The 25652-nt window shown below is 34.9% G+C and overlaps 1 protein-coding gene and 1 long non-coding RNA gene across 2 annotated transcripts in view; one reads left to right on the plus strand and one right to left on the minus strand.

Moving 5' to 3' along the window:
- LOC143228426 (plectin-like) overlaps positions 1 to 25652 on the minus strand; it is an 84493-nt gene that overhangs the window by 49117 nt on the left and 9724 nt on the right. The window contains exons 3-4 of the mRNA XM_076459689.1: positions 25342 to 25419; positions 21664 to 21756 (exon numbers count right to left, since the gene is read on the minus strand). Of these exons, the coding sequence (XP_076315804.1) occupies positions 21664 to 21756; positions 25342 to 25419 (171 nt within the window). The remainder of the gene's footprint in view (positions 1 to 21663; positions 21757 to 25341; positions 25420 to 25652) is intronic.
- Positions 13514 to 16936, plus strand: LOC143229954 (uncharacterized). The gene is made up of 2 exons (XR_013016132.1): positions 13514 to 14043; positions 16749 to 16936. It is a non-coding gene; the product is annotated as an uncharacterized LOC143229954 (long non-coding RNA).

Raw genomic sequence — 25652 nt, forward strand, 5'->3', positions numbered from 1 at the left:
AGTCATCAACTAATAATTTATTATGGATAAAACAGCACACTGACCAAGATATGTTAGTGATCAATAAAGTGAATCTTCAATACAAGTGGTGCTTGGTGGACTACACTTGGTAAAACGGTAAAACATACTGATATGGATTAACCGTTATATATTTATCTTAATACCTACGTGGGTTTCAGTTGAATGCACATGATATATATTGTTGGATATCTATTGCGCAAGTCCCACTTTCTCTAATTTTGTAGAAGATTCTTGAGTGTAAGAATCAACAATATTTGTTTTACGGAAACGCTAGTGCATTCGAACGTTGTTGAACGTTCTAGAAACTCGCGTGATTGATATATAAAACCGAAGCACTGACAAAAAATTATTATTATTTGCCTCGGAAGATATAATTGTGGTTAACACCTATTCATCGAAAAATTACAGAATTGGGTCAAGAATGTTTATAGATTACAAACAGTCATTTGTTTACAGATTACAAACAGTTGAACTTCATTTAATTAACTTCGGACGTTAATATTTCTTTGACGACATCAACAAGGAATTAATCTGTTCTCCGTGAGCGTCGATAAAATATTCAGTTTCAGACCAGATGCGAGACTCAGTACTGTGTGTAAGTTTTATATATGCAAAAATGGCTCGTTTGTGCTAAGAAAATATTTTACAGAGAAGAGCGAACAACGTTTCGATCTACTTCGGTCATCGTGAGCCACTGATTTTAGAGTTGTAAATCCGTAAATTTACCGCTGTACCAGCAGGGGACGAACACAGGTTCACGATGACCGAAGAAGGTCGAAACGTTGTTCGCTCTTCTACGTAAAATATTTTCTCAACCCAAACGAGCCGTTTTTACATATAAATTTCTCTACAAGCGGGTTTTCTCGATATCACTGATTGTGTGTAAGTTTGTAAAACTTGTATAAAAACTATCAAGTGTAACAACTATTAGTAATAAGTAATATTAATTAGTAATTTTTGGTTTTTTGTATATTGAAATATATTTGTGTTAAAAAAGAGCATTGTGTGTATCAATCTTTTGTTGGCAAATATCATAGATATAATAAATATTCATATTTAATTAACTTCTAAATTAAAATTCCCGCTTACTTAAATAGTAATACGCTAACATTCGTATCAACATAGAGTATGTGGCTCAAGGTGCTGGTACAATGTATTACTTGCAGTAGTACAGTACTTGGTATTAGTACTGGTATATCATATTATTATGTTAATACCCATACCAGACGTTCCGTAACACATCTGAATGACCTTAATCAGTCATCTTACACACTGTATTAAAATTCAGCTCACCAAGTCTTTATTCCTCTTGTAACTGTGACCTCTTTCATATTCAATTAAAACTAGTGCTAATTCTCTTCCCTTGAATGTTCCGTGTGAACTACAAAGAATACCCAGTCACTTCGCCAAAGGGGGACTTTACATACTACGTGATATGTGGAGACAGTAAGGTAGACGTCTAAAGACCCTGGTCACGACGTATACATTACTACTCAACATTTTTCTCACAAGTGTAGCGGCCATGACCAACCCTAGCACAATGAATCCGGAAATTTTTCACATCGCTTGGTTTATAATAAAAAGCTGTGAAAAAAATATCTAACTTACTAAAACCTGTCGTTATTAAATTTGTATTGTCTCTGAAAAATCCTTATATAAATACAGGCAGGTGAAATGCCTCATATGAGTACATTCGAGAGAAAACATCTTTAATAAATGCCATCACATAAAAAATCTTATGTAAATATTCCAGTGTGAAGAAAAATCATATCAGTACTGTCATGTTAAAAAACAACTTACATCGGTACTGCCACATCAAAAAACAACTTACATCTGTACTGCCACATCAAAAAACAACTTACATCGGTACTGCCACATTAAAAAACAACTTACATCGGTACTGCCACATTAAAAAACAACTTACACCGGTACTGCCACATTAAAAAACAACTTACACCGGTACTGCCACATTAAAAAACAACTTACATCGGTACTGCCACATTAAAAAACAACTTACATCGGTACTGCCACATTAAAAAACAACTTACATCGGTACTGCCACATTAAAAAACAACTTACATCGGCACTGCCACATTAAAAAACAACTTACATCGGCACTGCCACATTAAAAAACAACTTACATCGGTACTGCCACATTAAAAAATAACTTACATCGGTACTGCCACATTAAAAAAATAACTTACATCGGTACTGCCACATTAAAAAACAACTTACATCGGTACTGCCACATTAAAAAACAACTTACATCGGCACTGCCACATTAAAAAACAACTTACATCAGCACTGCCTCGTGAGAAAAATCTCATGTCGATGATGTCGCGCAAAAAACATTACTTGTAAATATAACTATATGTGATGTGTTATACTGTCCTGTAAATATAACTATATGTGATGTGTTATACTGTCCTGTAAATATAACTATATGTGATGTGTTATACTGTCCTGTAAATATAACTATATGTGATGTGTTATACTGTCCTGTAAATATAACTACATGTGATGTGTTATACTGTCCTGTAAATATAACTACATGTGATGTGTTATACTGTCCTGTAAATATAACTACATGTGATGTGTTATACTGTCCTGTAAATATAACTACATGTGATGTGTTATACTGTCTTGTAAATATAACTACATGTGATGTGTTATACTGTCCTGTAAATATAACTACATGTGATGTGTTATACTGTCCTGTAAATATAACTACATGTGATGTGTTATACTGTCCTGTAAATATAACTACATGTGATGTGTTATACTGTCCTGTAAATATAACTACATGTGATGTGTTATACTGTAAATATAACTACATGTGATGTGTTATACTGTCCTGTAAATATAACTATATGTGATGTGTTATACTGTCCTGTAAATATAACTATATGTGATGTGTTATACTGTCCTGTAAATATAACTATATGTGATGTGTTATACTGTCCTGTAAATATAACTACATGTGATGTGTTATACTGTCCTGTAAATATAACTACATGTGATGTGTTATACTGTCCTGTAAATATAACTACATGTGATGTGTTATACTGTCTTGTAAATATAACTACATGTGATGTGTTATACTGTCTTGTAAATATAACTACATGTGATGTGTTATACTGTCCTGTAAATATAACTACATGTGATGTGTTATACTGTCCTGTAAATATAACTATATGTGATGTGTTATACTGTCCTGTAAATATAACTATATGTGATGTGTTATACAGTCCTGTAAATATAACTATATGTGATGTGTTATACAGTCCTGTAAATATAACTATATGTGATGTGTTATACAGTCCTGTAAATATAACTATATGTGATGTGTTATACAGTCCTGTAAATATAACTATATGTGATGTGTTATACAGTCCTGTAAATATAACTATATGTGATGTGTTATACTGTCCTGTAAATATAACTATATGTGATGTGTTATACAGTCCTGAAAATACAACTATATGTGGAATGTTATACTGTCTTGTAAATATAACTGTATGTGATGTGTTATACTGTCCTGTAAATATAACTACATGTGATGTGTTATACTGTCTTGTAAATATAACTACATGTGAAATGTTATACTGTCTTGTAAATATAACTACATGTGAAATGTTATACTGTTTTGTAAATATAACTATAAGTGAAATGTTATACTGTCTTGTAAATATAACTACATGTGATGTGTTATACTGTCTTGTAAATATAACTACATGTGATGTGTTATACTGTCTTGTAAATATAACTACATGTGATGTGTTATACTGTCTTGTAAATATAACTACATGTGATGTGTTATACTGTCTTGTAAATATAACTACATGTGAAATGTTATACTGTCTTGTATATATAACTACATGTGATGTGTTATACTGTCTTGTAAATATAACTACATGTGATGTGTTATACTGTCTTGTAAATATAACTACATGTGATGTGTTATACTGTCTTGTAAATATAACTACATGTGATGTGTTATACTGTCTTGTAAATATAACTACATGTGATGTGTTATACTGTCTTGTAAATATAACTACATGTGATGTGTTATACTGTCTTGTAAATATAACTACATGTGAAATGTTACACTGTTTTGTAAATATAACTATAAGTGAAATGTTATACTGTCTTGTAAATATAACTATATGTGAAATGTTATACTGTCTTGTAAATATAACTATATGTGAAATGTTATACTGTCTTGTAAATATAACTATATGTGGTGTTATTCTGTCCTGTAAATATAACTATATGTGAAATGTTATACTGTCCTGTAAATATAACTACATGTGAAATGTTATACTGTCCTGTAAATATAACTACATGTGATGTGTTATACTGTCTTGTAAATATAACTACATGTGATGTGTTATACTGTCTTGTAAATATAACTACATGTGATGTGTTATACTGTCTTGTAAATATAACTACATGTGATGTGTTATACTGTCTTGTAAATATAACTACATGTGATGTGTTATACTGTAAATATAACTACATGTGATGTGTTATACTGTCTTGTAAATATAACTACATGTGAACTGTTATACTGTCTTGTAAATATAACTACATGTGATGTGTTATACTGTCCTGTAAATATAACTATATGTGAAATGTTATACTGTCCTGTAAATATAACTACATGTGGTGTGTTATACTGTCTTGTAAATATAACTACATGTGAACTGTTATACTGTCTTGTAAATATAACTACATGTGAAATGTTATACATTCTTGTAAATATAACTATATGTGAAATGTTATACTGTCTTGTAAATATAACTACATGTGATGTGTTATACTGTCTTGTAAATATAACTACATGTGATGTGTTATACAGTCTTGTAAATATAACTATATGTGATGTGTTATACTGTTTTGTAAATACAACTATATGTGAAATGTTATACTGTACTGTAAATATAACTATATGTGATGTGTTTTCCACAGTCAAATAGTTTACTCTTCTTTCCAGCGACTAACTTCGTCAAAAGATTTATTATCAAACGACTTTTTTACTGTTTAACTTTCACAGGCAAAACCTTCCCATGTGTAAATGAATAAACTCTAATTAAAATTTTTTTTTTGAAGAACAAACTGCAGTACGTACAAATGTTTGTTTTTTGTTTTGAAGAACAAACTGCAGTATGTACATATGTTTGTTTTTTGTTTTGAAGAACAAACTGCAGTACGTACATGTTTGCTTTTTGTTTTGAAGAACAAACTGCAGTACGTATACATATGTTTGTTTTTTGTTTTGAAGAACAAACTGCAGTACGTACATATGTTTGTTTTTTGTTTTGAAGAACAAACTGCAGTACGTACATATGTTTGTTTTTTGTTTTGAAGAACAAACTGCAATACGTACATATGTTTGTTTTTTGTTTTGAAGAACAAACTGCAGTACGTACATATGTTTGTTTTTTGTTTTGAAGAACAAACTGCAGTACGTACATGTTTGTTTTTTGTTTTGAAGAACAAACTGCAGTACGTACATATGTTTGTTTTTTGTTTTGAAGAACAAACTGCAGTACGTACATATGTTTGTTTTTTGTTTTGAAGAACAAACTGCAGTACGTACATATGTTTGTTTTTTGTTTTGAAGAACAAACTGCAGTACGTACAAATGTTTGTTTCTGAATTTCGCACAAAGCTACAGAAGAACTACCAGTGCTCACCATACTTGATTTGAAATGGATAAATAACAGAAAGGGCAGCGAGTCAATAGCGGTTACCACCAACTCTTAGGTTACACTAACCAGATAGCTTGATTTCATCATCATTTATAATGCTACCATAGCCCAATATTGAGGAATGTGATTATTCTTCCAAGAAACGGGACATTAACCTTGGACATTCAGATTCATAGCCTAGCATGCTAAAAATAGGCCACGTCCGGCCATTGCTAAATACTAAAAATATTTAGGATGTCTTCATGTGTCTGGTTCTGGACGACTGAACACAACACCTGATTTACAACATGAGGCAGGAAGTAGTACGTACACAAATTCAATGGAACATCATTATACACCCATTAATTTGGAAAATAATTATTTTTGCTGACACAAATTGGTTTGTTTCAATTTTAACTTTAAAATAATTTATAAACTGTACATCTTTCCATATGTTTGAGTAGTATATGATTTTAACATGCCATATATTAACTAATAGCTGTTTTTGGTTTGTTTGGAATTTCACACAAAGCTATGTGAATGCTCTTTGCACTCACTGTCTTTAACTTTGACCTGTAAGGCTAGAGGGAAAGCAGCTAGACATCACCACCCACTGCCTATTTTTAGGCTACTCTATTACCAATGACTACACAGATTGATCAACACTTTATATTGCAACTACAGTTGAAAGTGTAAGCATGTCTGCTGAAAAGGAGATTCAAACCAGTGATCTGCACATCATAAGTCAAGTGCCTAAAACCTGACAATCCCAGGTCTATCTGATCAGATCAGACTAATATTTTTAATGTTATCAAATCAAATATTAAGTCTATTTGTTTGTTTGGAATTAAGCAAAAAATTACACAATGGGCTAGCCGTGCTCTGCCCACCACGGGTATTGAACGAACTCACACCTCCTACAAACTGGGTTTCTATACACATGGTGAGCAGAAGTAGAGTCATAGTTGTGACTGTAGTCAGTTTGTGATATGACCTTCACACTGGTTGAAAAGGTTGTTCTCTGTTTGTTTTGTATGAAATTTTTATTTCATTCAAACTAACATTATTGGAAATATACTCTCTGATCGTTCATTAAAAATACAGCAAGATTTGTACATGTCTTGACCGACAGCTGTCTCCTAAAATAAGTGCTATACAGTGAACTAATATAATTACACCACTCATCAGAAGATAGAATAGGAACATCAAGATACGCCTCTCAACCCAAAGTCACTCCTCACCTCACATAGGTTAAAACAGTGAGATGAGCAAGATAAAACACTGATACCACTTTAAAACTAAGAGATAGAGAATTATTTGATTGAAAATACTGTTTGATGATGGTCAATGATTGGACATTTACCCTTACTAGAAGCTAATACTGACTGAAAATAATATTTTGTGTTGTAATTTAATTGATACTGACTGAAGATAATATTCTCCGTGTTGTTATTTAATCAATACTGACTGAAGATAATATTCTCCGTGTTGTTATTTAATCAATACTGACTGAAGATAATATTCTCCGTGTTGTTATTTAATCAATACTGACTGAAGATAATATTCTCCGTGTTGTTATTTAATCAATACTGACTGAAGATAATATTCTCCGTGTTGTTATTTAATCAATACTGACTGAAGATAATATTCTCCGTGTTGTTATTTAATCAATACTGACTGAAAATAATATTCTCCATGTTGTTATTTAATCAATACTGACTGAAGATAATACTCTCCATGTTGTAATTTAATTGATACTAACTGAAAATAATGTTCTGTTGTAATTTAATCGATACTGACTGAAAATAATGTTTTCTGTGTTAACTAATCAACACTGACTGAAAATAATGTTCTCTGTGTTATCTAATCAACACTGACTGAAAATGTGTGATACTACTATCATTGCATGGACACAGATATACGATAAAAATCAATACTAGTTGAAATTTCTGTGATGTCTTCGTAATCATATAATATTTAACAACAAATGATGCAATACTGCTCTATGATTGTTGTTGCATGAACAGTGGATTTTTTTAAAAATATTACAACGGTTGCAAATTCAGTTATTTCTTTTTCACTGGTGCATGACAGAAATTATTTGTTTACAGCACCATTGTATAATGTTTATTAAAACTGATACAGATGAAAAACTGTTCTACATTGTTTACCATGCAAAGATTTAATTCTATCATACTAAACCTGTTCATAATTAATATTTCTTGAAGTAAACACATTTTTGTAATATTTTGTGCATGTGATTAATCACACTGATGTTGGTCAAAGTTTACAAAGTCATAAACATGTGCTAATCCTTGTTATGTAAATACTTGTCTGTTTGAAATTATGCAAAATCCTATACAATGAGCTATCTGTGCTCTGTCTACTGAGGGTATCAAAACCCGATTTCTAGTGTTGCAAGTCTGCAGAAATACTTCTGTGCCACTGGTGGCTTTACATGAGTAAAGGTTACATGCTGCAACTATTGATATTAGGTCTAACGTTAGTATGTATATGTTTCTGTACTGCAACCATTGATCTTAGGTCTAACGTTAGTATGTATATGTTTCTGTACTGCAACTATTGATCTTAGGACTAACGTTGGTATGTATATGTTTCTGTACTGCAACTATTGATCTTAGGTCTAACGTTAGTATGTATATGTTTCTGTACTGCAACTATTGATCTTAGGACTAACGTTAGTATGTATATGTTTCTGTACTGCAACTATTGATCTTAGGACTAACGTTAGTATGTATATGTTTCTGTACTGCAACTATTGATCTTAGGACTAACGTTAGTATGTATATGTTTCTGTACTGCAACTATTGATCTTAGGACTAACGTTAGTATGTATATGTTTCTGTACTGCAACTATTGATCTTAGGACTAACGTTAGTATGTATATGTTTCTGTACTGCAACTATTGATCTTAGGACTAACGTTAGTATGTATATGTTTCTGTACTGCAACTATTGATCTTAGGTCTAACGTTAGTATGTATATGTTTCTGTACTGCAACTATTGATCTTAGGACTAACGTTAGTATGTATATGTTTCTGTACTGCAACTATTGATCTTAGGACTAACGTTAGTATGTATATGTTTCTGTACTGCAACTATTGATCTTAGGTCTAACGTTAGTATGCATATGTTTCTGTACTGCAACTATTGATCGTAAGCCTCAAGTTAACGTGTATGTGTGTCAGTACGTCCTTATAAAAACGTTCCCTATTCAAACATGCAAAAGAAGTCTGTACAAATTGACTTGAGATGGTTGATATGAACAGCTGCTAAAGAACGTGACCTAAAGTACTGTGGGATACTGCACCTAGACCTTGACTCAACTATAAAAGTTGGATATCGACACAAATATTTCTTCTTTGACTCCTGTTTGTTGATCTTTGCTCCTCACAGCAGCAGTTAGATAATTAACAAACAAGACGTCGTCAATATTTAAGTTCATAACTTTTTGAACACCTGTCCCCTACAAGTGAACTGAAATACCACGACTGTTTAAAAACTGGTATGTAAAGAACATTAATACTGATGGTTTGCACTAATGAAAGCTGTTACTTTGATGGTCAAAATAAATGTTTTCAAATGCTTAACAAATCATTTCTTTAAATGGCGTGACTTTGTATTTCTTAAAAGTAAAGTATTTAGGTGGATAAAGGATTTTTTTTCAGGGCAGAAAAGGGCTAACTTCAGAACCTACGTAAGGTCTGAGAAGACGCCTCAGTGTTTACAATAAAGTGAAATGTGCGCTGCCCTAGAAAATACGAGTCGACCATATGACGCGCAATTTTTTTTATGAAATGTAAGGGAGGCAAATACTTCGTGATGGCCCTTGCTGCGAGCGCCATATCTATATTACAATATGCTCTTTAATATGTTTTAATCCAAACAATGTCGTTTCGTTTGTTTGTTTGTTTGTTTGTTTTGAACTTCGCGCAAAGGTACACAAGGCTATCTGCGCTAGCCGTCCCTAATTTAGCAATGTAAGACTAGAAGGAAGGCAGCTAGTCATCACCACCCACTGCCAACTCTTGGGCTACTCTTTTACCAACGAATAGTGGGATTGACTGTAACATTATAACGCCCCCACGGCTAAAAGGGGAGAGCATGTTTGATGTGACGGGGTATTCGAACCCGCGACCCTCGGAATACGAAGTCGAATGCCTTAACCACCAAGCCATATTGTTTTACGTAAGTACAAAAATTAAACTTCTATTCACGTGTAGTTTATGTAAACGTAATTGTGCGTCATCGTGACTCGGTTCACCAAGAACTGAAAACAATCGAAATATATAATTTAAGGTGATTCTATGAAAATATGTGTTACAAAGAAGGGATTTTTCTCGTTCTAGTTATCACACAAACAAACAAACAGTCTTTAACATTTAAAAAAAAGTTCTTTTTACATACAACTCCCTAATAATGCTCCCATACATTACTTGTTTCTCAACCTTTTCGGTCAGTACTAGGAACTGCCTCCCTAAACTGTCTCATACAACTAAAATGCAAGTATGACGAAATACAACTATGAGATACCTATGAATACCCCATACGTTTTTATTTGTTAATTTTCGAGAAATCCCAAACACTGGCAAGGTAGGTGGTTATGACGAAGGGAGTTGGTCCGAGACACGATGTTTGAAAAACGTTGGTATAGAACACGTAACGCCGTCACATTGTTCATTTTAAGTTTTCCGAAACTAACGACTGAAGATATTCGGGACGATGATAAAACAAACCTATCACCATTTATTTTGTTTTCACATTTACTTACACCTTACAAACACTTTTTCGTCCGAAACGAATTAGTAGAAACAGGTAGAGAAAACGTAATGGTAATGTTTGTCCAGTAATGATTTTATTGTGTGCGCGCGAGCGAAACGGAACCTTTGCTGAGTTAGGGACGCTGCTCGTTAAAGTTTGGTATTTTTTAAACCGGTGATGTGCTACCAAAACAGATTTCAGCTCCAGACGACCCGTGTTTCTACTCCAGCCATTATCATTTCTAACTACACATGTGTTTGTTATTTATTTGTTTCTGAATTGAAACTTGCACACAAAAACACGTACTTCTCTATCAAGTATTTTTTTTATTACAAACACGAGTTTGTTTGAATAACCTTTTCAAACTACTTATACCAAATCAATTTTACATATCGTAACTTCAACGCGTACCTTATTTCTCATATTATATTTCCAAATTTGGGACAACCGATTTCAAAACTGGCTGTTCTGGAACTTACATGAGCTGCTGTGTATTAATCTATTTTCTTCATGTACAACAAAGGTATAAAACTTAACTTTGTCAATCACACTTTTAATACGTTTCACACATACTAACTTACTGGATGCGAGTTCTGACTTGTTGAAGTATATTAATCAAACATCTAAAATCATCTATACCAAAAGAAAAACTTCAGAACCACAAGGTGAACCTTTTTTTAAATGAATATAATTCATCAAAGAGGTAGTAATCAATAAATTAAACGTTTGATAGTAAATTTGACACTTTAACACTACACTGTACCAGGACAACTAACACTGAACTATAACAAGGACAACTAACACTGAACTGTATCAGGGCAACTAACACTCAACTGTATCAGGGCAACTAACACTCAACTGTATCAGGGCAACTAACACTCAACTGTATCAGGGCAACTAACACTCAACTGTATCAGGGCAACTAACACTGAACTGTATCAGGGCAACTAACACTGAACTATAACAAGGACAACTAACACTGAACTGTATCAGGACAACTAACACTGAACTGTATCAGGGCAACTAACACTGAACTATAACAAGGACAACTGACACTGAGCTACATCAGGACAACTGACACTGAGCTACATCAGGGCAACTGACACTGAGCTACATCAGGGCAACTGACACTGAGCTACATCAGGGCAACTGACACTGAACTGTATCAGGGCAACTGACACTGAACTGTATCAGGGCAACTAACACTGAACTGTATCAGGGCAACTAACACTGAACTGTATCAGGGCAACTAACACTGAACTGTATCAGGGCAACTAACACTGAACTGTATCAGGGCAACTAACACTGAACTATAACAAGGACAACTAACACTACATTGTATCAGGTCAACTAACACTACACTATACCAGGACAACTAACACTGAGCTACACCAGGACAACCAACACTACACTGTACCAGGACAACTAACACTGAGCTATATCAAGTTAAGTAATACTAAACATATTTTAGTGCTGACATACCAAAAACATTCAACACCTAGATATGGGTAATCCAGCAAATACACAACACACATCAGCATTTTTAAACATAGTTATTGAAAACGACCAACGTCTTTGTTGCCGGACAATTAAAAATACAATGGTAATCTCAAACGTGACTACTAAAAACGACCAACGTTTCTGTCGACTAAAATCTCCATTGCTTGAACACTAAAATTTGGGCGTCTTTCTTACCTAATAACTAAAAAATAAATCAAAATGTCATTTTCTTACGATATTTATTCAACATAACAATTGTCAAGTAATTAAAATAATGTTTTACACATTTTTCTCAGATCTGACTGTTTATGGCGGCTGTTGCTAGGTTAATAAAAATGTATTGTATTCTCATGTGTGATTGCGTTGCGTAAAGAATAGTTTTATAGGCATACATAATATTTTTTATAAATCTTAAAATATCAAGCCATGTGGTTCAACACTTACATTTTCGTGCACAAAACTACAACCTAACATACCACCGCCCTCAGCCCGGAATAAGGCAAGCCACGGGACAAGTGAATATAGTGTGTCTCTACCATATTAGGAAAAGAAGGCGAGCGACAGGTAGAATATTCAAATGATTTGATGACGTAACGTCATTTCAGATATTTAGTGGAGGTCACACAGATATTAGCAAATAAGGGCATACATACGTACATTAATACAATGTGAGCCCACAGATGTAAACATTCGCAAAAAACAAGCAGGTCTCACATTAACAACTACATCTGGCGTAGTTATTACAAAATAAACTGTGATAGTGCAAGTTACACCCTAACTTGTTTAAGATCTCGTGTTTTATCTAAATAAACACACATTATTCACGTGTCTTACACTGCAACTGTTAAAATGTGTGTGTGTACATATATTAATTTTATATTGAAACTGTTAAAATGTGTGTGTACATATATTAATCTTACACTGCAACTGATAAAATGTGTGTGTGTACATATATTAATATAATTTTTTTTCAATTTCAACTTTTTTGTTTAATTTGTTTATGAATTCAAATAAATTATGTAATTAGTCAAAGGTTTGGATTTGCTGCTTTTAACGCATTCCTACCTTGTGATTTTAGTATTTAACTTCATTAAAATGTAATTCTTTTCACTAAAATATATATATTAATATATTCAGGTTAACACGGATTATGACAAACTCAATTTCTTACTTCGTGCGTTTGCTGAGCAATTCTAATTGTCCATAAATATAAATACACTTTGATGTCAAACTTGCTAAAGTGTGATTACCATGCCGCTTGTGTTGTTTTTACACAACAATGTAATAATTCTGTAACCATCCGAGTGTTACCGGTCACGTGTACACACAGCTCGTGATTTTTACTATACATATTAATAATCAAAACGTGCTTCTGTTTAACATCTGTTTGCCACAACAATAAGAAATGTTGGTGAAACCTGAAACCCACCTTCGGTTTTTTTCGAGGATTTGTTACCGATGTTTTATTGTAAATCCGTTTCGCCTTCTCTGCAAATTCGGGAGTCTGTCGACGTTGCGCTGCTCCGTCGAGGAAGAGCTTTAGTTTGTGTGCCAGCATGGTCCGTGGTTTGAGTCACGGGCGAACTTAACGTCTTGTGCTCACCGCGGGTCAAAGTGGTCGTTTTCCGTATAATTCGTGAAGTCTGGACAGTTCGGAGACCGCTCCGGTTGTGTGCTGTCCGATAGACCTCGCGGGATTCCTGCGAGGCAGACGCCATCTGTGCCCGGGTCTGGTAGACTGCCTGCACAAGGGAGTCCTCTGGCTCCAGCTGGTCGCCGGGGTCCGGAACATTATCGGCATCATCTCGTTCACGCGATCCTTTCACAAAGAGTCTCGAGCCACGCACAAACGAATACATGATGGTGCTAGTTCATGTATGTATACAAAGCACCAGTAGTGCTGATGCAAACAACAAGATTAAAAGACTGGCTGTGGCTCCGAAGTCCACAGAGTGGACACCCTTCTCTAGGCCTAATCTCTCTGCTGTTGCCCGTGTTCACCGAGAAGCCAGTTTCCAGAAGAGACTAGTGCACACCTGCTGTACAGGTAAAGAACAGGCTTACAGCAAGAAAGAGCGATACACTAGCGGCAGCGTATCGTTCAACACTGGCGGTCGGTAAAGTCGGCTGTTTACCCTCCCCACCGTTTAAATAGTCATAACGCCTTCGGTGAGACGGGACTTGCCTGACCAGTTTGGCCCACCGACCGACCGCCCCAGTGTAGGGGGATACGACCCACGCAGTGCCGTGATTCTTATTATTATTACATACCAACAGCCGCACAGTGGTTGTAGGCTCGATATTACCAATGGAACAGCTAATCAGATAGAAGTTCCAAGCCCGACTCGTAGAATGTAGATAAACTCGTCTCGGTTATAACTTGATTTAATGAACTTGTCTTTTTGTCTCTAGATTAAGTTCCTGTTTTATAACATCTTTTTTAACGAGACGACTAAACTTTTAAATATATTCGTTCAACTGATAGGTTGTTCATATAAAATTGAACTTAATTTTTGAAAAGAAAAGCCATGATATTAACTCTACTATTTAACTTCTAACCTTAGTAAAGCAATTATTTATTCATGTCACTTGTTACTTTTATTAGGTTTTTGTACCATTAACATGTGTTTTCTAATTCCATAAAGCTATTCAAACTTTCTTAGTACCAAAATCTGGGCCTGGCATGGCCAAGCGCGTAAGGCGTGCGACTCGTAATACGAGGGTCGCGGGTTCGCGCCCGCGTTGCGCTAAACATGCTCGCCCTCCCAGCCGTTGGGGTGTAACTTGTAACGGTCAATCCCACTATTCGTTGGTAAAAGAGTAGCCCAAGAGTTGGCGGTGGGTGGTGATGACTAGCTGCCTTCCATCTAGTCTTACACTGCTAAATTAGGGACGGCTAGCACAGATAGCCCTCGAGTAGCTTTGTGCGAAATTCCAAAACAAACAAACAAACCAAAATCTGACAACAATGTTTTAAAAATGCAGGTGGCGTAGATAATCACGCCCCGCACTACGTCACAGCCACCCCTCACGTGTTCTCTGAGTAAAATGGCGCGCCCCACGTAAATGTGTAGGTAAATGTTTAGCCAAGAATAGAATTACATTGCTTAAAACCCGAATTAGTTTCCTACAGTTTTGTCATGTTGCCGACCCTGAAAATCTGTAACAGCAGTTAGAATCACTACTTATTTTCAGATTTAACAATCAAACGAATCACGTATTTGTTATTTACCGAATCTGAAACAAACCTAACACATCAAACCTGAACTTTTCTTCACATATAACATGGAGATGTACAAGTCATGGTTTCACAGATCTTGTGGGCATAGGGACAACACTAACAAGTCATGGTTTCACAGAGCTTGTTATAGGAACAATAGTGACACTACTGACAGGTCATGGTTTAACAGATCTTGTGGGCATAGTGACAACACTAACAGGTCAAGGTTTCACAGATCTTGTGGGCATAGGGACAACAGTGACACTACTAACAGGTCATGGTTAAACAGAGCTTGTTGTTATAGGAACAACAGTGACACTACTAACAGGTCATGGTTTAACAGAGCTTGTTGTTATAGGGACAACAGTGACACTACTAACAGGTCATGGTTTAACAGAGCTTGTTGTTATAGGGACAACAGTGACACTACTAACAGGTCATGGTTTAACAGAGCTTGTTGTTATAGGGACAACAGTGACACTACTAACAGGTCATGGTTTAACAGAGCTTGTTATAGGAACAACAGTGACACTACTAACAGGTCATGGTTTCATGAAGCTTGTTGTTATAGGGACAACAGTGACACTACTAACAGGTCATTGTTTCATGAAGCTTGTTGTTATAGGGACAACAGTGACACTACTAACAGGTCATAGTTTAACAGAGCTTGTTATAGGAACAACAGTGACACTACTAACAGGTCATGGTTTCATGAAGCTTGTTGTTATAGGGACAACAGTGACACTACTAACAGGTCATTGTTTCATGAAGTTTGTTGTTATAGGGACAACAGTGACACTACTAATAGGTCATTGTTTCATGAAGCTTGTTGTTATAGGGACAACAGTGACACTACTAACAGGTCATGGTTTAACAGAGCTTGTTGTTATAGGGACAACAGTGACACTACTAACAGGTCATGGTTTAACAGAGCTTGTTATAGGAACAACAGTGACACTACTAACAGGTCATGGTTTCATGAAGCTTGTTGTTATAGGGACAACAGTGACACTACTAACAGGTCATTGTTTCATGAAGCTTGTTGTTATAGGGACAACAGTGACACTACTAACAGGTCATGGTTTAACAGAGCTTGTTGTTATAGGGACAACAGTGACACTACTAACAGGTCAGAAGTTCGCGAGCAATATCGCACAGCTCAAAATCAGTTGAAGTAACAGTCAAACCAGCTTTTATTTTTTCACTGTTTCTTTCTATTTTCAAAAGAATAAAAACCACATTATAGAAAAAACACGCGAAGACTGAACGTCTACACTAGGATTAAGTGTATAAAGATAGATGTCGCATTTTTTCATCACAGTTGCTTGGGAATTTCATATAATTAAATCAACAGTACAGTTACGACAGTAATGGGAAAAATATTGTTTGGTAAATATTTTCGTGCTTATCTGTCGTAAACGTAATTTGAAATTGGTTTATTTTTTGGACTATCAGAAGATTCTTATGGAACTGTCTAAGTGGTTAATGTTTTATAAATTCTATACCAAAAAGTGACTTAAATTTTTTTTCAGTGTTGAATGACAGGCGAAAAGTAGAAGAAACAAATTAGAGAGGTTCAAATGTATCCAGAAATGTTAAAATAATAACAATAAAAGGTCCACTGGTGTTCTGAAGGGTAAGTTTGTTTACTTCTACTCTGTCATTTGTTCCGCTGTGACAAACTTAAAAACGTATCATAACGAAATTATCACTTAGTATGGCCTGGAAAACTATGACATCATTCATGTTCGACCTACCTGGTAGCACGCTCTCATGGTTGAATGGCAGCTTGGATAGGTGAGCATTATCAGCGATTTTTGTAAGTTATTTAGAAACGAATATACTTAACTTAAAAAAGAAAATATGCTGGAAATTAATGAGAATATAAAATGTTTGAAAATATTATCGTTTCTTATCTTACTTAAGTAATTCATAGTTACTTACACTTGTTCTAGTTGCGTTAACATAGGTGTGCTCATTATAACAATACCTGGGAAATGTTAACAAAACATGGACCATGAAAGTAGAGAAAATATTACTGTAAACTATGGTTATAAAACTATTGAAACAAGTGGATCTGTTAGAGTAATGTTATATCAACGTACCGTTCAATTGTCAAAAACAAGCTTACGACACAGACCTCGTGATAATTATCAAAGAAATATTGTGTCATGTAGATCAGCAGAGATATGTTAAATGATAGATATTAGTCGTCAAGAGAAAGAGTGAAACATCTCAAATACCAATAACCAAGGGAATACTGATAGATATTAGTCGTCAAGAGAAAGAGTGAAACATCTCAAATACCAGTAACCAAGGGAATACTGATAGATATTAGTCAAGAGAAAGAGTGAAACATCTCAAATACCAATAACCAAGGGAATATTGATAAATATTAGTCGTCAAGAGAAAGAGTGAAACATCTCAAATACCAGTAACCAAGGGAATACTGATAGATATTAGTCGTCAAGAGAAAGAGTGAAACATCTCAAATACCAGTAACCAAGGGAATACTGATAGATATTAGTCGTCAAGAGAAAGAGTGAAACATCTCAAATACCAGTACCCAAGGGAATACTGATAGATATTAGTCGTCAAGAGAAAGAGTGAAACATCTCAAATACCAATAACCAAGGGAATACTGATAGATATTAGTCGTCAAGAGAAAGAGTGAAACATCTCAAATACCAGTAACCAAGGGAATACTGATAGATATTAGTCAAGAGAAAGAGTGAAACATCTCAAATACCAATAACCAAGGGAATACTGATAGATATTAGTCGTCAAGAGAAAGAGTGAAACATCTCAAATACCAGTAACCAAGGGAATACTGATAGATATTAGTCGTCAAGAGAAAGAGTGAAACATCTCAAATACCAGTAACCAAGGGAATACTGATAGATATTAGTCGTCAAGAGAAAGAGTGAAACATCTCAAATACCAGTAACCAAGGGAATACTGATAGATATTAGTCGTCAAGAGAAAGAGTGAAACATCTCAAATACCAGTAACCAAGGGAATACTGATAGATATTAGTCGTCAAGAGAAAGAGTGAAACATCTCAAATACCAGTAACCAAGGGAATAGTGATAGATATTAGTCGTCAAGAGAAAGAGTGAAACATCTCAAATACCAGTAACCAAGGGAATACTGATAGATATTAGTCGTCAAGAGAAAGAGTGAAACATCTCAAATACCAGTAACCAAGGGAATACTGATAGATATTAGTCGTCAAGAGAAAGAGTGAAACATCTCAAATACCAGTAACCAAGGAAATACTGATAGATATTAGTCGTCAAGAGAAAGAGTGAAACATCTCAAATACCAGTAACCAAGGGAATACTGATAGATATTAGTCGTCAAGAGAAAGAGTGAAACATCTCAAATACCAGTAACCAAGGAAATACTGATAGATATTAGTCGTCAAGAGAAAGAGTGAAACATCTCAAATACCAGTAACCAAGGGAATACTGATAGATATTAGTCGTCAAGAGAAAGAGTGAAACATCTCAAATACCAGTAACCAAGGGAATACTGATAGATATTAGTCGTCAAGAGAAAGAGTGAAACATCTCAAATACCAGTAACCAAGGGAATACTGATAGATATTAGTCAAGAGCAAGAGTGAAACATCTCAAATACCAGTAACCAAGGGAATACTGATAGATATTAGTCATCAAGAGAAAGAGTGAAACATCTAAAATACCAGTAACCAAGGGAATACTGATAGATATTAGTCGTCAAGAGAAAGAGTGAAACATCTCAAATACCAGTAACCAAGGGAATACTGATAGATATTAGTCGTCAAGAGAAAGAGTTAAACATCTCAAATACCAGTAACCAAGGGAATACTGATAGATATTAGTCGTCAAGAGAAAGAGTGAAACATCTCAAATACCAGTAACCAAGGAAATACTGATAGATATTAGTCGTCAAGAGAAAGAGTGAAACATCTCAAATACCAGTAACCAAGGAAATACTGATAGATATTAGTCGTCAAGAGAAAGAGTGAAACATCTCAAATACCAGTAACCAAGGGAATACTGATAGATATTAGTCGTCAAGAGAAAGAGTGAAACATCTCAAATACCAGTAACCAAGGGAATACTGATAGATATTAGTCGTCAAGAGAAAGAGTGAAACATCTCAAATACCAGTAACCAAGGGAATACTGATAGATATTAGTCGTCAAGAGAAAGAGTGAAACATCTCAAATACCAGTAACCAAGGAAATACTGATAGATATTAGTCATCAAGAGAAAGAGTGAAACATCTCAAATACCAGTAACCAAGGGAATACTGATAGATATTAGTCGTCAAGAGAAAGAGTGAAACATCTCAAATACCAGTAACCAAGGGAATACTGATAGATATTAGTCGTCAAGAGAAAGAGTTAAACATCTCAAATACCAGTAACCAAGGGAATACTGATAGATATTAGTCGTCAAGAGAAAGAGTGAAACATCTCAAATACCAGTAACCAAGGGAATACTGATAGATATTAGTCGTCAAGAGAAAGAGTGAAACATCTCAAATACCAGTAACCAAGGGAATACTGATAGATATTAGTCGTCAAGAGAAAGAGTGAAACATCTCAAATACCAGTAACCAAGGGAATACTGATAGATATTAGTCGTCAAGAGAAAGAGTGAAACATCTCAAATACCAGTAACCAAGGGAATACTGATAGATATTAGTCAAGAGAAAGAGTGAAACATCTCAAATACCAGTAACCAAGGGAATACTGATAGATATTAGTCGTCAAGAGAAAGAGTGAAACATCTCAAATACCAGTAACCAAGGGAATACTGATAGATATTAGTCGTCAAGAGAAAGAGTGAAACATCTCAAATACCAGTAACCAAGGGAATACTGATAGATATTAGTCGTCAAGAGAAAGAGTGAAACATCTCAAATACCAGTAACCAAGGGAATACTGATAGATATTAGTCGTCAAGAGAAAGAGTGAAACATCTCAAATACCAGTAACCAAGGGAATACTGATAGATATTAGTCGTCAAGAGAAAGAGTGAAACATCTCAAATACCAATAACCAAAGAAATACTTTAGTACATAATCTGTTTACCACGAACTACAAGTTCAGTCACTAGGGGAGATCCTCTCAGTAAAGTGGAATTCTATCACGTGACACTGCTACTGAAGGTTCGAAGCAGTTTTAATAAATATAAAGTGATTAAAATATCTCTTACAATATTTCATTGTATTGGAACCAATAAAACAAAGAATGAATCCGTTATAATCCGATACTTCCATGTATGGTTTTAACTGTAGAACAACGCTGGCGGAAATCACAGAAGAGTGGGTCGAGACGTGTCGTCACGGGACGAAATGATCTTTTGGGGGGTTTGCCGCTGGGACACACCCAACTTACAAATACTGTTAATGTCTAAATGATATCTAATATAAACATACATACGTTTCCTACGTTCAACGCGATTACAGTGAAAACAAATGCTACAGCTATATTATATACGACTGAAAAGGTACCATAAACAGTATTCAATGAACCTGATAAATTAATCACTGTCAGTCGATCCAGACAAGTAACGACAGTCAGTTCTAAGTTACTAAGTAGTTGAGTACATCTTTAAAATATGAAGATGTAGTGGTCACTTTATGATTGTTAAGAAATGATCAATTACTTGCTCAGCTTAGAATTGAAAACTACACGTTCGAAAGGTGTGTGAGCGAATTCGACTACAGTTACCGAACGTGCTCGCCCTTTTAACCTTTGATGTGTCACACTCGGTTTTCGTAATTAAGGAGCAGCTCAAGAGGTGGCGGTCGTTAGAGTTCACGAGCTACCTTTCTTTGAATGTTTGTTTCTGAGTTTCATCACATGTATCTGGTAACAATGGTTTGAAATTGTACTGACGAGTTCCTATCTTCAGTTCCATCATCTGGTAACAATGGTTCTATGTTTTACTGACGAGTTCCTATCTTTAGTTTCATAACGTGTGTCTGGTAACAATGGTTAAATATTCATTGAAGTATTTACTTTTTGGTTTCAAACATTATTTAAAATTAACATCACACACAATATGCAATTCTCAAGACAGACTCTTACCAGGTTTATCGACCAATCAAATATAGTGGTGGCGTCTTAGTAGAAATCCTATTGATATTACAGTCTGAGCTCTATTTTAATCTTTTTCCTAACAAAAAACCGGTCTAACTATTGACAAAGAATACATCTGTTTATCAGATGCTTCCACACAAATCTAACATTAAAATAAATACGAAATAAATTACAAACATACAACTTTAACATAGATATTGTACTATTTGATAACTGTAAAACTATATTATTCATCATTTCTTGAAGCTCTAATAATCCTTCCGAGTGGACTTATTCGCCTACCTTTAACACAGTTCTTATGCAAAACTGGGATATTTCCATTAGATTAAAAGATTCAGTACGATTACCTGGAAATGAAGGATGATTGTCCAAATCAGGCCAAGGGTTAACTTCGGGTTTCCGTCCACGATATCTTCAGGCCTGATATTCACCAGTTTGATCTAATGTTGTCAAAAGACGCATTTCAATCACTACTGCTCTTATAATAAGGCTTAAGTTTTATGTCAAAACGAAGAGTTAAAAGTCCTAAAACCGTTTCACCTTAATCTTTTTAAATTCACAAATAACGTAAAGAAAACATTTATTGATAAAGTTGATAACATCTGAATGTTTCGTATTAAAAATAAGATAAACTGCCCCGAGTCTACATATTTCAACTGTTCTTTTGTTTCCTATATACAGTTACTTTATACCTTATTTATGAAACAACTATCATGTTTTAAGTGTTTGTTCATAATTAAATATAAAGTTATACAACGTGCTATCTGTGCTTTGCTTACCATGGGTATCGAAATACAGATCTAAGCACTGAGGGACCGTTTTAAAAGTTCCATAATATGTTTACTTAACGTTATCAGTAAGAAACACGTTTGTTTTACAAGTTATAAGTTTAAGTAATTATATTTTAATTAATATGATCAATAAATATAAAACAATCATTCCTTTTACAGAATCAGTGATCATCATAAAGGGTCATTTCAAGAAAATTATGTTCCTAGCGCCATCTATGATTTTTTAAGGGAATTATAATGTTCGTGAGGAGAGGATAGCTAGTTTCAACAATTAAATCTAGATTTTGTGCAAGTATTCAAATAAAATACCACGCACGAGGAGTTTACTTGTTCTTACACCTTGTCACGTTATAACCAACATACCTGATACCACGCACGAGGAGTTTACTTGTTCTTACACCTTGTCACGTTATAGACAACATACCTGATACCAAGCACGAGGAGTTTACTTGTTCTTACACCTTGTCACGTAATAGACAACGTACCTGATACCACGCACGAGGAGTTTACTTGTTCTTACACCTTGTCACGTAATAGACAACGTACCTGATACCACGCACGAGGAGTTTACTTGTTCTTACACCTTGTCACGTTATAGACAACTTACCTGATACCACGCACGAGGAGTTTACTTGTTCTTACACCTTGTCACGTTATAAACAACATACCTGATACCACGCACGAGGAGTTTACTTGTTCTTACACCTTGTCACGTTATACACAACATACCTGATACCACGCACGAGGGAGTATACTTGTTCTTACACCTTGTCACGTTACAGACAACATACCTGATACCACGCACGAGGAGTTTACTTGTTCTTACACCTTGTCACGTTATAGACAACGTACCTGATACCACGCACGAGGAGTTTACTTGTTCTTACACCTTGTCACGTTATAGACAACGTACCTGATACCACGCACGAGGAGTTTACTTGTTCTTACACCTTGTCACGTTATAGACAACATACCTGATACCACGCACGAGGAGTTTACTTGTTCTTACACCTTGTGACGTTACAGACAACGTACCTGATACCACGCACGAGGAGTTTACTTGTTCTTACACCTTGTCACGTTATACACAACGTACCTGATACCACGCACGAAGAGTTTACTTGTTCTTACACCTTGTCACGTTATAGACAACATACGTGATACCACGCACGAGGAGTTTACTTGTTCTTACACCTTGTCACGTTATAGACAACATACCTGATACCACGCACGAGGAGTTTACTTGTTCTTACACCTTGTCACGTTATAAACAACATACCTGATACCACGCACGAGGAGTTTACTTGTTCTTACACCTTGTCACGTTATAAACAACATACCTGATACCACGCACGAGGAGTATACTTGTTCTTACACCTTGTGACGTTACAGACAACGTACCTGATACCACGCACGAGAAGTTTACTTGTTCTTACACCTTGTCACGTAATAGACAACGTACCTGATACCACGCACGAGGAGTTTACTTCTTCTTACACCTTGTGACGTTATAGACAACGTACCTGATACCACGCACGAGGAGTTTACTTGTTCTTACACCTTGTGACGTTATAGACAACGTACCTGATACCACGCACGAGGAGTTTACTTGTTCTTACACCTTGTGAGGTTATACACAACGTACCTGATACCACGCACGAGGAGTTTACTTGTTCTTACACCTTGTCACGTTATAGACAACATACCTGATACCAAGCACGAGGAGTTTACTTGTTCTTACACCTTGTCACGTTATAGACAACGTACCTGATACCACGCACGAGGAGTTTACTTGTTCTTACACCTTGTCACGTTATAGACAACGTACCTGATACCACGCACGAGGAGTTTACTTGTTCTTACACCTTGTCACGTTATAGACAACATACCTGATACCACGCACGAGGAGTTTACTTGTTCTTACACCTTGTCACGTTATAGACAACATACCTGATACCACGCACGAGGAGTTTACTTGTTCTTACACCTTGTCACGTTATACACAACATACCTGATTATGTATCTTGGTTTTATGTGTTACAAATCAACTATGCTTAAAAAAAACTTTAAGTTTCCTCCAGTGGAATGTAACAAGATTATTATTTCTTAACTTATTTCTTTTAAAAATTCTCTTTAACAAAACACCTGAATTTAATTATCTAATTCAGGAAATTTCTATTTATAATTACATATAACTACACAAACTCTCTCCTAGCGCCATCTGTTATCATCAAATACGTAGATAAACAGTAACAAACGTTAATCACATGAAATGTATCATCCAGTCACAATGGTAAAATGATCAGATGCGCAACCTTAGACTGTCTGAGGCCCGTGACTCACAGGTATCCCAAACATGGCTGATTAAGTAGAATGTTTGATAGCTAGGTAGCTGCCATTTTTCTTTGTTTTATCTAAATCAGATAACTGTGGTACAACAGAGATTTTAAGGGAAGCCAACCAAAGTCAAAACGTTGTACCACTACATACAACTCCAGGCTTACATTTTACTTTCACAAGTAAAACAAACTTGAAAACCAACAGCGAGAAATAGGAAAGTTGTAGATGTTTGTTATCAGACACAGCTATACATCCAAGTTTTATTTACACTGAGATTAATCGAATTTCTATTATTATTATCCAGGAAGCATCTGCCCATGTCACAACATAATACATATTTTAAGTAAAAATATTTTTAAAATTTTAGATAACCTTGTGGGAATATGGTTGCAATTAATATTCATAAATTTACATACCAAGTAAAAAATCAAAGTTTAAAGTAAAATACACGTTTATCAACCTTTATCACGCTTAAAACTTGTGTTGCTATTACAAGTTCCAAAGGGCCAACAAACCAATATTATACATAAGTATAGTGTAATAATATTTTACCGTTTTGATGTTGTTTTTTTTATTACTGTTTCTAGATACTAGGAAGAGTTCTTTCAAATGTTCATTACCTGGTTGTTCGTTTCTCACATGATTAAGTGCACAATATTTTAAAACTGACTTTTAGAGCAGACTGAAGTAATGAAGAACACACGTAACAATAAGAAAATGAACAGTTACTCCTATTGTGTTTTAGTTTCATGCTACACAAAACTAAGTAGTACAATTTTGACAGTAAAACATTAACAAGCCTAAACATTTATAACTGCACTTATCAATTCGATATTTTATAGGTTATTGCTCTAAGTACCGTTTCGCTGGAAGTCTTTAATAGTTTGTTCTTACCTCTTGAATACGAAGGAAGTTTAAAGCTATTTGCACATTCTGAAGTCTATGAAAACGCATCTGTCCCTTTTCTCTGGGCTGTAAAATACAAAATAATTTATTGTCAGTTACTTTAAAGATATACAGTGCAACATAAAACATTCATTTAAATACTACCAAACACAGAACGTCACAGTAATTAACAAAAAATTATCTGCGATTTCAAAAGTCTGTGAAATTTTACAATGACTTTGGATCGGAAGATATGTCTATTACACTATGTAACACAAATTTTGTTCCTGGATAGTATGTGTTATTTCTTAATTGTTTGT

The sequence above is a fragment of the Tachypleus tridentatus genome, chromosome 10 (assembly GCF_004210375.1).
Source record: "Tachypleus tridentatus isolate NWPU-2018 chromosome 10, ASM421037v1, whole genome shotgun sequence".
NCBI lineage: Eukaryota > Metazoa > Arthropoda > Merostomata > Xiphosura > Limulidae > Tachypleus > Tachypleus tridentatus.